The sequence below is a fragment of the Carassius gibelio genome, chromosome B24 (genome assembly GCF_023724105.1).
Source record: "Carassius gibelio isolate Cgi1373 ecotype wild population from Czech Republic chromosome B24, carGib1.2-hapl.c, whole genome shotgun sequence".
In the NCBI taxonomy this organism is placed as follows: domain Eukaryota; kingdom Metazoa; phylum Chordata; class Actinopteri; order Cypriniformes; family Cyprinidae; genus Carassius; species Carassius gibelio.
The window spans coordinates 17329719-17344953 of NC_068419.1; the positions used below are offsets into that span (position 1 = coordinate 17329719).

General features: G+C 47.0%; 1 protein-coding gene and 1 long non-coding RNA gene across 7 annotated transcripts; both read left to right on the forward strand.

Annotated features, from left to right (window-relative positions):
- The first annotated feature begins 4209 nt into the window (after positions 1-4209).
- LOC128013329 (uncharacterized) lies at positions 4210-7748 on the forward strand. 6 transcript variants are annotated; one of them, XM_052596243.1, is made up of 3 exons: positions 4210-5107; positions 5440-5657; positions 5886-7748. In XM_052596243.1, the coding sequence occupies exon 3, from the start codon at positions 6344-6346 to the stop codon at positions 7280-7282; it is 939 nt and encodes a 312-aa protein (XP_052452203.1). In that variant the 5' UTR covers positions 4210-5107; positions 5440-5657; positions 5886-6343; the 3' UTR covers positions 7283-7748. The 6 variants fall into 6 exon arrangements, with proteins under 6 accessions (XP_052452203.1, XP_052452204.1, XP_052452205.1 ...); XM_052596244.1 differs by having other exon boundaries at positions 5440-5605; XM_052596245.1 differs by having other exon boundaries at positions 5440-5605; positions 5938-7748.
- A 3517-nt stretch (positions 7749-11265) lies between these two features.
- Positions 11266-12636, forward strand: LOC128013331 (uncharacterized). The gene is made up of 3 exons (XR_008183296.1): positions 11266-11895; positions 12155-12206; positions 12373-12636. It is a non-coding gene; the product is annotated as an uncharacterized LOC128013331 (long non-coding RNA).
- The last annotated feature ends 2599 nt before the right edge of the window (positions 12637-15235 follow it).

Sequence of the window (15235 nt, forward strand, 5' to 3'; positions counted from 1 at the left end):
AATCAGCAAATGAAGATGAAATGCATTCAGAAGAAATAACCAGTGGGCAAAAAAAGCAGACCATTATGCTTAATAAACTTAGACAAGCTGAAATTATGATCATGTTCAAAATACAAATCATCTTCTGAGTATTGGCTCTTACCGCTCAAACTGTTTCAGAATCTACAGACACAATTCTACAATAAATGTGCATATGAATGAATGAAACATCTATTTATCTGTCTATCTGCAACTGAATTCAAACAGAATGTGGCCAATAAAAGACACCCTGAAATGCAATACATAGAAAGACATGAGGAGTGACGACTGAGAAACAGCAATTGTTGTTTTATAGACACAATTGAGGTCACAGGTGTCAAGAGACACATTTGGACAGCAGGTATTTCATTCTTCATTTCTTTGGCATGATTACTTCACTTTATGCCATCACCCAGGCAACTGTCATTATACAGCTCTAATATATGGTCTGAATGCAGTGAAAGAGGGCGGAAAATACATCTCAAGCAGAAAATGCTCACACTGATTTACACAGTATCAGGGAAAGTAAAGGTAGAAAGAGGAAAGCAGTCGCGACAGAAGTGGACAACGGTGGTTACAGCTGGTTTTTCTGTTGTTCTTTTTGCCCCACATGCTGTGAGCTGTCACTTTGAGTCAGTCTGACACGACTGAATAATGTTAGTGTGTGTCAAGGCATTTTGAGTCAAAGTGTTGGAAAAAACGAAGATGCAACAGTAAAGTCTTGATGCCAACTGACAGCTTGTCTGGTCATTATAATTCATAGGGAGGCATTACCTTTGGCTGCTTCAATCAATCACATTTAATCACAGCATCTTGCATGATTTTGCATTTTGCATGATTCCCCTATATTGGGAATAACGTTGCAAAATTGCAAAAATCTAAGATTCAGGAATCATAATCATAAGTTATCTTGAAAAATAAACAACCATGGACACCAATTAAAGTAAAAAGATAAGAAAGATTGTTACAAAGGGATAGTGCAAAGAAATCAACACCATAGGGACAGGAACACACATAAAACATGGAATAGAATCTGACCTTTAGTATGGCAATGTTTTATAAAACTTGTATATATACTGTATACTAATGCATTTCATATATATATATATATATATATATATATATATATATATATATATATATATATATATATAATGAAAAACTAAATAGAAAAGGGTTAAAAGGTTCAACATTCATTATCCATTTGAACTGTTCCAACGATTGGACACAGGTAGTGTCGATATAAAGCCATCGAATTGAGACAGAAACTGCTCTGTAAACAACCTGGAAAAAAACACAGCACATTAGTCAGCATTGTAATGAGGGGAGAACACATTACATTACATATCCCCACAGAACGGTGTAATGTGCTTGAGTGATTTTTGCCATCTGTTGACAACATTTTGTAAGCAGGTATTTTATCACTGCACACAGCAGGGCCACAAAATTAACACATTTATTTATGATCCTGTGTGAATTTGAACTGTGTAAATACCATTGGTCATATGCAAACAGTGATTCTGCCAAATAACACAACAGAGAGAGACACAAATGTAAGAGTCATTAGGGACAAATAAACCCTGGATGAATCTCTAAAGCCTCTAAATTGATTGGGAAGTGAGGTTTTTTTTTCAGAGAATAAGAGCTACACATTTCAGTTGGGCTGTGGTCAGAAAATGTAAGCACTATTGATGACATCTGTGACATGCTGTCAGTTATAACAACAACAACAACAAAAAGTTTGGCCATAAAAAAAATAAAAATAACTTTTATTCACATGAAAAATGTCCTCATCCTCAGACAATCCAATGTTAGGATGAGTTTGTTTCTTCATCAGGTTTGGAGAAATGCAGCACTGCATCAGTGTCTCATCAATGGATGCTCTGCAGTGAATGGGTGCCGTCAGAATGAGAGTCTGATAAAAACATCACAATAATCCACAGCACTCCAATCCATCAGTGAACATCTGGAGAAGACAAAACCTGAAACACATCCAGCATTAAGATGATTTTAACTACAAACCTGATTCCAAATAAGTTGGGAAACTGAACAAATTGTTCTGCCTGCATATTGCATTCAGATTACTGGAATATTCATGACACATAACATATGAACAGCTAGGTATATAAGTCAAACAGTTATCATAAAATATAAAAATTGCATGATAAAAATTTTCAATACTCTTAATTCTCTTCTTACTTAATTTTCACAAGATTTGTATTAATTTGATCATTCGTTCACTCTTCTCTTAATTCATTCATTCATTCATCCTTTCATTCATTTATTGTGTTTAAGTAACTAACAACATTTAATATTTTGGTAGAAAAGTGGAAAATATAAGTCGATGATGTTGATGAAGCAATTCCCATGCAGTCAATTTTAAAAAACATGTTGAACATCTATAGACAGAAGCAGCTGTTGTGGTTCTCCTTGGTCATATATATATATATATATATATATATATATATATATATATAAATAATAATAATAATAAAATGAAGAGCACCATATACCACAACACTGAATGTCAAAATAAAGGATAAACCCTCTAAAAATCTCCTACGGGAAAGGAGACCGAATTGCCCAGAGACTCAGCAGACACTTGGAATTTCTTCACACTTCCTAAAGTCATTGCCAAGTTACGGAATCTCACCCAAATGTTTTATTCCAGATGGAGTGATTCTCATTTGGTATGGGTAATATTTGCAAAGGTCAGGTGCAGAGCAGACACCACGGCTGAACCCCGCCGTAGATGGAGTAGGTGGAAAGAGAGCGGTCTGTGCCGTGAAGAGCAGGTTTCCACAAGAGCTAAATTAAATGAAAAGGATGGGGATGAGTGTGTTCTCTGTGTAAAGAAAGGGAGCGAGGGAAATTGTTTTTGTGAGAGGGGGTTGAGTGAAAGTATATGGTTATACGAGCACCCTCTTCTTCTCTTATCCTCCGGTTCTCTTCTCATCTCACTGTCTGAATGTGGCTCTAAAAGTCATAGAGAGCTCACATATATTCATTGTTCTGTTTTCAAAAGAAGAAGCCTTTTGCTCTCAGTCACATTAAAAAATATTCTGTTTCTGCACAGACCAATTCTTTACCTTTCATTGCGGCGTCAATGAATATTTCATCCAAAAATTTTACTTTTGTCATTATTTACACTTCATGTCATCCCAGACTGATACAACTTTCTCTATTCTGAGCTCCAGAAGCGTTGTTTAAAATCTGAATGATAATGATATTGATTCTAAAGATCAATATTTAACTTTATTCCTTGTATTTTGTCATTATTAAAATGTATATTTTCCAGACTGTCTTGCAAAGCAATGCCCCCTGTTGTTTAGCGCCACAGTAAAATAAATAATTAAAACTAAATATATAGGTGAATGCAAGTCAATGCACCAGCGTTTCAATTTTCAATCAGGTTATTGTTTTTTATTTGTATTATTACATTACACACTATGTTTCCATATTTAATACTGCAAAGCTGCTATGACACAATCTGATTTGATTATTGCTTATTCATTTACTTTTTCTTATTTTATTTCTAACTGTTTAACTATTTCAATAATGTTAGAAATCTATTCTAGCCTAACTGGTATTTTTGCTAAAAGCATAGGCAGAAGTTTGTAATAAAAGTAAGGATGCTGACTTTTGTCCATGATATTCAGCTGCAACAGAATATTTTGCAAAAAGACAAAGTATAAATATGTTTGACTCCATCTTTTAACACATTATTGAAATTTAAACTGTGAATTGTTAAGGTAAACAGAATTGGAATCATTAAAATTTAAATGATACCTAATCCTAATAACAATTTTCTTTAACAAACAGTTATTTTTAAGCCACGTCCACACAGAGAATTGATTCGTTGAATACGCATAATTCTTTTTCACGGTATAGGCGTTTCATCCTTTATAGGTGTTTTGGGAAAGTGAAACCAATATTTATTTATTTCTTAAACGTGTCCCAGAGTGGACAAATTTGAAAACATCACCCATGTGTTTTCGTCTGGACAGCGAATCCGTATATTTTCTGAAACGATGATGTCATCAGCTCTAGTTCGTCTCGTTACAGTACATAATAACAGAAACAAAAACAAACACTGAACAATTGTCTTTTTATTAACTAAAATGAACACAGATTAATAAATGTATTGTTATATTTCCATTTGTATAACGAGCGCAAGGTTTATATGTGTCACGGGGTGACGAAAGAGAAGCGGAACTAAGTCCCGCCGGAATTTTGTGTTCCCCTCGGGACGGTGTCGCGGTAACACCGGTCCACTTCCGGGTTGCGCCCGATGTCACAATAACAGCGCTAATGACAGATTGACATCTGGTGTGGGGAGTTTGATGTGGCGATCTGTGAGAGGATTATGGAGGCGGAGTAACCACATAAAAAGAGAAGTGCAGAGACCATGCAGGGGTGATTCTTTTTGGTCGTTCGTTCTCCCGGCTATTCTTCCTGGTTGGCTTGCCCCCGTGTGTGGTTCTTCTCTTTAGACGTGTTCCCCTAGGAGAGGTGAATTCCTGGGACGTTTGGGCTGGCGTGTGGAGGTATTTGAGGACTATTGTGGGGTTTCGGCTATCTGGCTGTGCAACAGATATATCAGCGATCGAGTGGAGATATTCAGGACAGAAAGAGTGTGAGTTCTGGAAAGCAAGTGAAGACTAGACCGCGCCATCGCTATCGGAGGGAAGTTAAGAGACCTGATCTGGGATTTCGATCAATTGTATACATCTGGACTGGGAGTGATAACGTTGTGAAGTGGACGGAGTCATCGTTGGGTGAGTGCTGGCTCTATTTGCACTAAGAGTGGGTGTGCCGTGTCTGAAGTGGTGTGTTTGCACAATAAATCGTTTGAAGTGAAGTTACAGAGTGTGGGGAAGATATATAGAGTTAATGCCGGACGCTCACCACCCCGAGAGCCCACCACCGTCACCGTAATCCACACCCAGGCACTCAACTGAAGCATCTCCCAGCCGTAAGCCCCATTGCTTATTCAAGAACACATACATGCTGTTGATTACTTACCCCGCTGTGTAGATCGCAGGATCCTCTGGGCCGAACGCTGCATGTGATGTCCCTATGAAAAGAGGTGGACACAAGAATTATTCCTTTTCCGGTCTTAACCGAAGCATCTCCCAGCCGTAAGCCCCACTACTTATTCAAGAACACATACTTGCTGTTGATTACTTACTCTGCTGTGCAGATCGCAGGATCCTCTGGGCCGAATGCCGCATGTGATGTCCCTATGAAAAGAGGTGGACACAAGAATTATTCCTTTCCCGGTCACAACCGAAGCCTCTCCCAGCCGTAAGCCCCACTACTTATTCAAGAACACATACTTGCTGTTGATTACTTACTCTGCTGTGCAGATCGCAGGATCCTCTGGGCCGAATGCCGCATGTGATGTCCTTATGAAAAGAGGTGGACACAAGAATTATTCCTTTCCCGGTCACAACCGAAGCCTCTCCCAGCCGTAAGCCCCACTACTTATTCAAGAACGCATACTTGCTGTTGATTACCTACTCTGCTGTGCAGATCGCAGGATCCTCTGGGCCGAATGCTGCATGTGATGTCCCTGTAGAAAGAGGTGGACACACGAATTATTCCTTTCCCGGTCTTAACCGAAGCATCTCCCAGCCGTAAGCCCCACTACTTATTCAAGAACGCATACTTGCTGTTGATTACCTACTCTGCTGTGCAGATCGCAGGATCCTCTGGGCCGAATGCTGCATGTGATGTCCCTGTAGAAAGAGGTGGACACACGAATTATTCCTTTCCCGGTCTTAACCGAAGCATCTCCCAGCCGTAAGCCCCATTACATACTCAAGGACACATACTTACTGTTGATTACTTACCCCGCTGTGCAGATCACAGGATTCTCTGGGCCGAATGCTGCATGTGATGTCCCTGTAAAAGGAGGTGGACACGAGAATTATTCCTTTTCCCGGTCTCGACCGAAACATCCACGAGCTCTACTTACCCGGATACCCCCCTCACTCCGGGACGGGTGACAGACTATCCTGGCTCTTGCTGGCCCCGTACAGGCACGAATTGCTGACGACTCCACGCCTTCCCGGCGTCCGAGGTCTGGCTCCGTTCTGGTCGGAAGACACGGAAGGAACACTGAACTTTTAAATTGCTTTTAACCAAATAAAACCTTGTTCATTTTTTTTATACTCTCGTCCGTCTGGTTCTTCTGGTACGCTCCCCGAGGTGATCCTGGGTTTCAGGGGTGGGTGCAGTCTGGCTTGGCCCCCCCGACCTGTGACAGATTTGGCGTAGTCGGCAGGGTTTCACCTCGGGTTGAGCGACCAGGGATTCTCAGATGGCCGACGACGAGGCACTGGGGGCCCCACCCCGAGTCATGCCAGTGTTCATGGGAAACCCCTGGGTCCAGAAATATGGAGGAAATGAGTCAGAGGTGCGCCTCTCCGAATGGCGGGCTCAGATCGAATATCTGGCCGGGCTACAGGGACTGAGCGCGACCCAACAGCTACAGTTTGCCCTCAACTCCCTTGACGGGGAAGCGCGGCGGGAAGTCCAAGCCGCCCCCGAAGCTGTCCGAACCACCGCCCAGTCTGTGTTCAGATTCCTGACGGAAAGGTATGGTGACGCCACTCCAACTGCGGTTCTCCGGGCCCAGTTCTTCAGCAGCAAGCAGGGCCCCCGCCAATCCGTCAGAGCTTTCGCCCTCCAACTACGGGAGCGAGTTACCAGGCTGCAGGGACGCCCAGACCATGGTCTCGGAGATAGTGAGACTCTGTTGAGGGACCAATTCCTGTTGGGGCTAAGGGAAGGCCCGGTACGCCAGGGACTTAGAGTCCAATTCAGAAGGGAGCCGGAACTCACCTTCGAAGACCTAAAGAAGGAAGCGGTGGCATTGGAGAACGATCAGGTTGAGGTGCAAAAACCCCCTGTGTGTGCGGCCGTAAGTAGCTCCGCAGTGGCTGTCCCCGACATGGCAGAGTGGAAACAGACTCTGAAGCTCGAACTCCTAAAGGATGTCCGGGAGCAGATGGCGGAGCTAACCAAGACGCTCGTGGACGAGCTGCGTTCTGAGGCTACCAGGCCAGAGGTGAGGCCCATCTCGCGGGACCGGGTGTACTCGGACGGGAACAGGGACGCAGGGAGGCGACCTAACCGGCCCAACCGGCCCCAGTTTGAATGGGACGAGCAAGGACGACCTATCTGCAACCGCTGTGGCCAACCAGGCCATTACAGCCGACAGTGTGGTCCTCGAAGAGGTTCGGAGGGGGGTTTTTAGGTCGACCGGCCACAGTGGGTCGTGTGGTCGGGACCCCCTTAGATGACCCACCCATCGGAGCAGGCTCCAAGGACAGGCTGGTCGGGCATAGCCCAGTGGTGGAGGTCCAGGTGTGTGGTGTGAAGGTGCCCTGTCTCGTCGACACCGGATCCCAGGTGACCCTATTCGCGGAGAGCCTGTCGCAAGAGCTGTTTGGAGATCAGAGGATGCATGGGACGGAGGCTCCCTGGCTCTCCCTGAAAGGAGCAAATGGTCTGGACATCCCCTACATTGGCTACAGGCTGACGGACTTGGAGATCCACGGAGTGATCGTGCCCCAGAAGGGAGTGATCATCGTAAAGGACCACTGTCTGGGGAGTCACCGGGCCTTGCTAGGTATGAATGTATTATCTGCATGTTGGGAAGAATTGTTTCGGGCAACGCCCGCTCGAGGGATCTCGCTGGCCGAACAACAGGAATGGGAACGTGTCGCCAGTGACTGCCGACGGATCCAGATGTCCCGGGCCCGGCAAGGCCGCGAAGGGACAGGTCGGGTAGCGTGCCGTTATGCCCTGTCCGTGCCAGCGAACAGCGAGGCCCTAGTATGGGTGCGAGTCCTCCAGCGGGACGTGGGAGCGGAGGAATGGGTGTTGGTGGAGCCCCACTGGGATGGCCAGCAGGTAGAAGTCGCCAGAGGTTTGGCCGTGGCACGAAGAGGACGGATCCCGGTGAGAGTTCGGAACGGGACGCCCCATGTTGTGCACCTACATAAACACCAGCGGCTGGTCAAGGTAACGCCGGTAGAATCCCATCAGGTGCGGGAGGACCAGGACGTGAGCTTTCGCCAAGTACACCCCGCGGTGGTGGAAGTGGCCCTTACCCAAGCGAGCTCGTCGCCCCAGAGTCTAGGGGAGGAGGTGCCCGGCCACTTGAAGGGAAGTTCCCTGCAAGGGGAGGAGCTGGGACCGACACAGGCCAGGAAGCTGCGAGACCTGCTGAGCAAGTGGCAACATGTCTTCTCGGCACACGAAGAGGACTACGGCTGCACCAAAGTCGTGCAACATCGGATCCCCACCGGAGATGCAGAGCCCAGTAGAGAAAGGTACCGACCCGTCCCACCTACCCTGTACACGGAGGTCCGTACACTGCTGCAGGGTATGCTCAATCGAGGGGTTGTTAGAGAGAGCAGCAGCCCGTGGGCAGCTCCCATCGTGTTGGTACAGAAGAAGACTGGCGCATGGAGGTTTTGCGTCGACTACCGCAAGCTGAACCTGGTCACTAGGAAGGACGCGTTCCCCCTACCCCGGATCGAGGACTCCCTGGCTGGCTTAACACGCTCGGCATGGTACTCCACGCTGGACTTGGCAAGTGGCTACTGGCAGGTACAAGTGGCCGAGGCCGACCGGGAGAAGACTGCCTTTACCACCCCGTTCGGTCTCTTTGAGTGGGACCGGATGCCCTTCGGCCTCTGCAACGCTCCTGCCACCTTCCAGAGGCTGATGCAGCGGTGCCTGGGAGGTCAGTTGATGGAGTCCGCCTTGGTATACCTGGACGATGTGATTGTCTATTCCCCAGATTTCGACTCCCACTTACAACACCTTGAGCAGGTCTTCGGGGCCATGGAGAAATACGGGCTGAAGCTCCAGCCGGACAAATGCCATCTGTTACGGCGGGAGGTCAAATTCTTGGGACACTGTGTGGGCGCGGCGGGAGTTTCGGTCGACCCGGAGAAGGTGTCGGCGGTGCGAGAGTGGGCTGCCCCGCAGACGGTGAAGCAGGTCCGGTCATTCCTGGGCTTCGTGGGGTACTACCGCCGCTTTATCAAGGACTTCTCCAAGATCGCAAAGCCCCTAAATCAGTTGCTGGCTGGGACAGGACGCCCCCGAGGTCGCGGATCGCCGGCTATCCTATGGAGCCCCGAGTGTGAGGCTGCGTTCCGGCGACTGAAAGACGAGTTGCTGCAGGCGCCGATTCTGGCGTATGCTGACTTCTCCAAGCCCTTTGTCCTATACACGGACGCTAGCAACCTGGGTTTGGGGGCCGTGTTGGCCCAGCAACAGGACGGTGTAGAGCGGGTCGTAGCCTACGCAAGCCGGAGCCTTCATCCAGCAGAGAGGAACGACGCCAATTACAGCTCCTTCAAGTTAGAACTGCTGGAGCTGAAATGGGCACTCAGCGAAAAGTTTAAAGATTACTTGTGGGGTGCCCAGGTGACGGTAGTAACTGACAACAACCCCCTAGTACATCTACAGACGGCGAAGTTGGGGGCAGTGGAACAGCGCTGGGTGGCCCAGTTGGCCAATTACAACTACCAGCTCCGATACCGGCCAGGACGGGAGAACACCAACGCTGACGCCCTGTCCCGACTCCCGGAAGCTCAAGGTCCGAGGGACCCACCGGAACCCACGCCAGACCCCGAAGGAGAGGAGTATATGGTGGGCATTGTGGAGGCGCCGGGGACTCAACATGAGGGGATGCCTGTGAGTTGGGGATGGGACCCCTGCCGCTGGAAAGAGCGACAGCAGGCCGACAGGGAGATCAGTGGCTTGATGCGATGGCTGGAACGGGGCCGAAAACCGACGTTGGCCGAACAACGGGCCCAAGGGGGAACAGGAAGGAAGCTGTTGGGACAATGGGCCAGACTACAGGTGAAGGAGGGAGTACTCTGTAGGTCTGTCCGAGATCCGGGGCTGGACGAGGAACTCCGACAGATCGTTGTCCCCGAAGGCCAGGTACAAGAGCTCTTGATAGCGTACCATGATCAGCTGGGCCACCAAGGGCACGAGAAAACGGTCTCTCTCTTGAGGCGACACTTCTACTGGCCCAACCTAGAAGCAACGGTACGTACCTTCGTTCAGGCCTGTCCTCGTTGCACCTTGTTCAAAGCCAGGAAGGAGGCACGAGCACCGATGGTCCCCATCCAGGCAAAGGCTCCTCTCCACATAGTCGCAATGGACTTCTTGACTTTGGGTCGGCCGGCAGATCGCTATCAGAACATCCTTGTCATTACCGACTTGTTCACCAAGTACTCCTGGGCCATTCCTACTTTGGACCAGACGGCGAACACCACCGCCACTGCTCTTTGGAGAGCTGTCTTCCAGCCGTTCGGTTGCCCCGAGTTCCTACACTCGGACCAAGGGCCAAACTTCGAGTCTCGGGTAATCAGAGAGCTGTGTAAGGTGTACGGCTGCACCAAGACCCATACCACTACTTACCACCCCCAGGGAAATGGCGGATGCGAGCGGTTCAATCAGACCCTATTGAACTTGCTCGGCACGCTAGACCAAGAACATCAGAGCGACTGGGTGAGTGCGCTACCAAATCTGGTTCAGGCCTACAATAATAGTACGCACAGTACCACGGGCTACGCCCCCACTTATTTGATGTTTGGCAGGCATGTGCGGATGCCTACCGACTTATTGCTGGGGACGGCAGCAACCGAGGAGGAGGGGAACGTAACTGAATGGGTAAGGCGCCACCACCAACGCCTCCATTTTGCATACGAGCAAGTCTCGGGACGGATCCGAGCGGCTGGGAAGAAAAACAAGAGGCTGTACGACCGGACGGCTTGGGAAGCCCCCCTTCTCCCAGGAGAAAGGGTCCTGGTAAGGGACAACCGGCGACAAGGGAAGGGGAAGCTCAGTGACCGATGGGAGAATGCACCATACGTGGTCGAGGGCCAGCAGCGGCCTGGACAGCCAGTATATACAATTCGGCCCGAAGGAAAAGCCGGGCCCGCTAGAGTGGTCCATCGGAACATGATCCGCCCCTGTCCGAACTATCCCAGCCCCGTAGAGGAGGCGCCAAAGGAGCCTGAAGCTGTAGCCCCGTGGATAGCAGGATGGGCCATGATCCCAGGAGAGCGGGGAAATGTCCCCGCAGAAATGGCCCCCAGAGATCCGATGGATATGCCTGCGGACATCGACCCTGTCTCGCCACCACGACGGTCCCAGAGGGAGAACCGAGGTCGGCCCCCGGCACGCTATGGAGAATAGGCGACTGAAAGGCGTTCTAGGGACTAGAACGGTTTGGCAGGGGGGTATGTCACGGGGTGACGAAAGAGAAGCGGAACTAAGTCCCGCCGGAATTTTGTGTTCCCCTCGGGACGGTGTCGCGGTAACACCGGTTCACTTCCGGGTTGCGCCCGATGTCACAATAACAGCGCTAATGACAGATTGACATCTGGTGTGGGGAGTTTGATGTGGCGATCTGTGAGAGGATTATGGAGGCGGAGTAACCAAATAAAAAGAGAAGTGCAGAGACCATGCAGGGGTGATTCTTTTTGGTCGTTCGTTCTCCCGGCTATTCTTCCTGGTTGGCTTGCCCCCGTGTGTGGTTCTTCTCTTTAGACGTGTTCCCCTAGGAGAGGTGAATTCCTGGGACGTTTGGGCTGGCGTGTGGAGGTATTTGAGGACTATTGTGGGGTTTCGGCTATCTGGCTGTGCAACAGATATATCAGCGATCGAGTGGAGATATTCAGGACAGAAAGAGTGTGAGTTCTGGAAAGCAAGTGAAGACTAGACCGCGCCATCGCTATCGGAGGGAAGTTAAGAGACCTGATCTGGGATTTCGATCAATTGTATACATCTGGACTGGGAGTGATAACGTTGTGAAGTGGACGGAGTCATCGTTGGGTGAGTGCTGGCTCTATTTGCACTAAGAGTGGGTGTGCCGTGTCTGAAGTGGTGTGTTTGCACAATAAATCGTTTGAAGTGAAGTTACAGAGTGTGGGGAAGATATATAGAGTTAATGCCGGACGCTCACCACCCCGAGAGCCCACCACCGTCACCGTAATCCACACCCAGGCACTCAACTGAAGCATCTCCCAGCCGTAAGCCCCATTGCTTATTCAAGAACACATACATGCTGTTGATTACTTACCCCGCTGTGTAGATCGCAGGATCCTCTGGGCCGAATGCCGCATGTGATGTCCCTATGAAAAGAGGTGGACACAAGAATTATTCCTTTCCCGGTCACAACCGAAGCCTCTCCCAGCCGTAAGCCCCACTACTTATTCAAGAACACATACTTGCTGTTGATTACTTACTCTGCTGTGCAGATCGCAGGATCCTCTGGGCCGAATGCCGCATGTGATGTCCTTATGAAAAGAGGTGGACACAAGAATTATTCCTTTCCCGGTCACAACCGAAGCCTCTCCCAGCCGTAAGCCCCACTACTTATTCAAGAACGCATACTTGCTGTTGATTACCTACTCTGCTGTGCAGATCGCAGGATCCTCTGGGCCGAATGCTGCATGTGATGTCCCTGTAGAAAGAGGTGGACACACGAATTATTCCTTTCCCGGTCTTAACCGAAGCATCTCCCAGCCGTAAGCCCCACTACTTATTCAAGAACGCATACTTGCTGTTGATTACCTACTCTGCTGTGCAGATCGCAGGATCCTCTGGGCCGAATGCTGCATGTGATGTCCCTGTAGAAAGAGGTGGACACACGAATTATTCCTTTCCCGGTCTTAACCGAAGCATCTCCCAGCCGTAAGCCCCATTACTTACTCAAGGACACATACTTACTGTTGATTACTTACCCCGCTGTGCAGATCACAGGATTCTCTGGGCCGAATGCTGCATGTGATGTCCCTGTAAAAGGAGGTGGACACGAGAATTATTCCTTTTCCCGGTCTCGACCGAAACATCCACGAGCTCTACTTACCCGGATACCCCCCTCACTCCGGGACGGGTGACAGACTATCCTGGCTCTTGCTGGCCCCGTACAGGCACGAATTGCTGACGACTCCACGCCTTCCCGGCGTCCGAGGTCTGGCTCCGTTCTGGTCGGGAGACACGGAAGGAACACTGAACTTTTAAATTGCTTTTTTTTTTATACTCTCGTCCGTCTGGTTCTTCTGGTACGCTCCCCGAGGTGATCCTGGGTTTCAGGGGTGGGTGCAGTCTGGCTTGGCCCCCCCGACCTGTGACAGATTCATAGTCCAAGTTTTCTTCTCAATTTTTATTGTATCTCTGTGGCAGAATTACAGCACCACGTACTGGTCTGGCATGTATACTACATCGTTTTGTGTCATTTTTGTGGTTTCATGTAGATGCAGATATTTCTTGAGACGAGGGGGGAAAGATCAAATAGGGAAAGCTCTGGCTTCGTGTGGACGTAGCCTTAGTTAATTGAATAAATGTGTACTGATTCCCAAAACTTAGACCCTAATAGAACATTTCTTGAAACTAACAACTCAAAATAAAGAGAAACTGCTTTGAATGAGTCTGAAACCCTCCCCTGTATAACTAACAGAATCAGCAGCAACCCGATTGACAATAAAATGGAAATATACCCATAGAAATCGTATCTAAACAAATTAATTCAAATTCTAAAAAAAAAAAAAAAAAAAAAAAAACATCTATCTGTGTCATACAGGTTTGGAACAACATGAGGTGAAAAATGATAACAAAACTGTCATTTTTTTCAACTATCACTGTAAAGACTTTGGTCAAATGATAAAGTAATTATTTCAGCAATGAGTCTATGTTTAAGCAGATACCCTGCAGTTTGCTGCATATGACAGATATGACAGATCCAACGTATACTTTTGGGAAGCCATGCAAATTCGTTCTCTGTTGGCAGACTTGTGCAAATATTTGAAGCAAACACAAAAGGGTTTACTAGATGTATGATGTCCAGCCGTTGGAGATTATGAAGGAAAATGTTCAGAAATTTGCTGAGGGGGGCAGTCTGAACATCTTTTGAGTGCTACATGCATTTCCCCATAGCACTTAAAAGACATTTATGAAACACAAACATACTCTGACTAATGCAAAAGTTTGACTATCGGCCCGTCATTTGGAGCTTGGCGTTGATCAGGGTGGATTTAGCTCTGCTGGAGTTACAGTTGTAAATGTATTTCCGTCACACTGTCGATGTCTGGCGACAGATAAACCCAAGCAAATAGAGGCAGACTTGATGAAAGGCATTGCATATCTAGTAGCGAGGTTAAGCCTTTCATAAATTGAAATCTAACTGAAAAGATAAGTAGCCACTTTTTTTCTTCTTTCTTCTTTTTGTACAGTGGATAATCTGCAAAGTGGGCCTTTCATCAACTCCCCCATCCAGAAAGAGACACACACACACACACACACACACACACACACGGCAGACCTAGTTTTACATAACATATAGCTCTGTAATTATGTAAAAGACTGCATACTCGTTTCACAGAAAAATAAGTAAAACTGCATGTGATTTCATCTTAAAGTTGAAACTCAACATTTTCCTTGGAGCTGGAATATTCAATTAAAAGATGTCCTTGATAATTTCTCAGTGCTGTGACAGAATGAGGCCCAATTTGGTTTATTTTCTCATTCTGTGTAACACTTGAATGCCACTTGAGTTCAGTTTACAAGGACACATATAAAAAGTGTTTACATGGCCGCCCTGTCAAAAGATGGCTAACCTTGGAACTGGATAAGAAGTGAAGAAAATCAAGACACTCCACGGATACAGTGCTATCATATATATGTGTTGGTGCCTGATTACACGTGACTCAGACATCCATGCATCTATTTCCTTTACCTTTTTTCCCTGTATGTGATCTTAGCTCACTCAATGTAAGCTTTTTTTAAAATACACAAAATAAGCTTTCATAAATGTCTTCAATATATATATATATATATATATATATATATATATATATATATATATATATATATATATATATATATATATATATATATATCAGAGGTTGCATTAGACTCTAACTTTTACTGTCATTTTGATTGACAGCGTAAAAATTCTGTCCTAATCTATTATTAACGGTCATCTTAATTTTCATATTTTAATTAAAAAACACATTTATTTGCTTTTATTTTTGTCCACATTTTTATTTGTAATAATGAACCTACAGGACGAACATATGGGCTTATGAATTTATTTATGATGAGAAAAGATACTGTGCATCACTTTAATATTCAACACCACACACCCGCACGTGACAATGGAGGCCACTAAAAA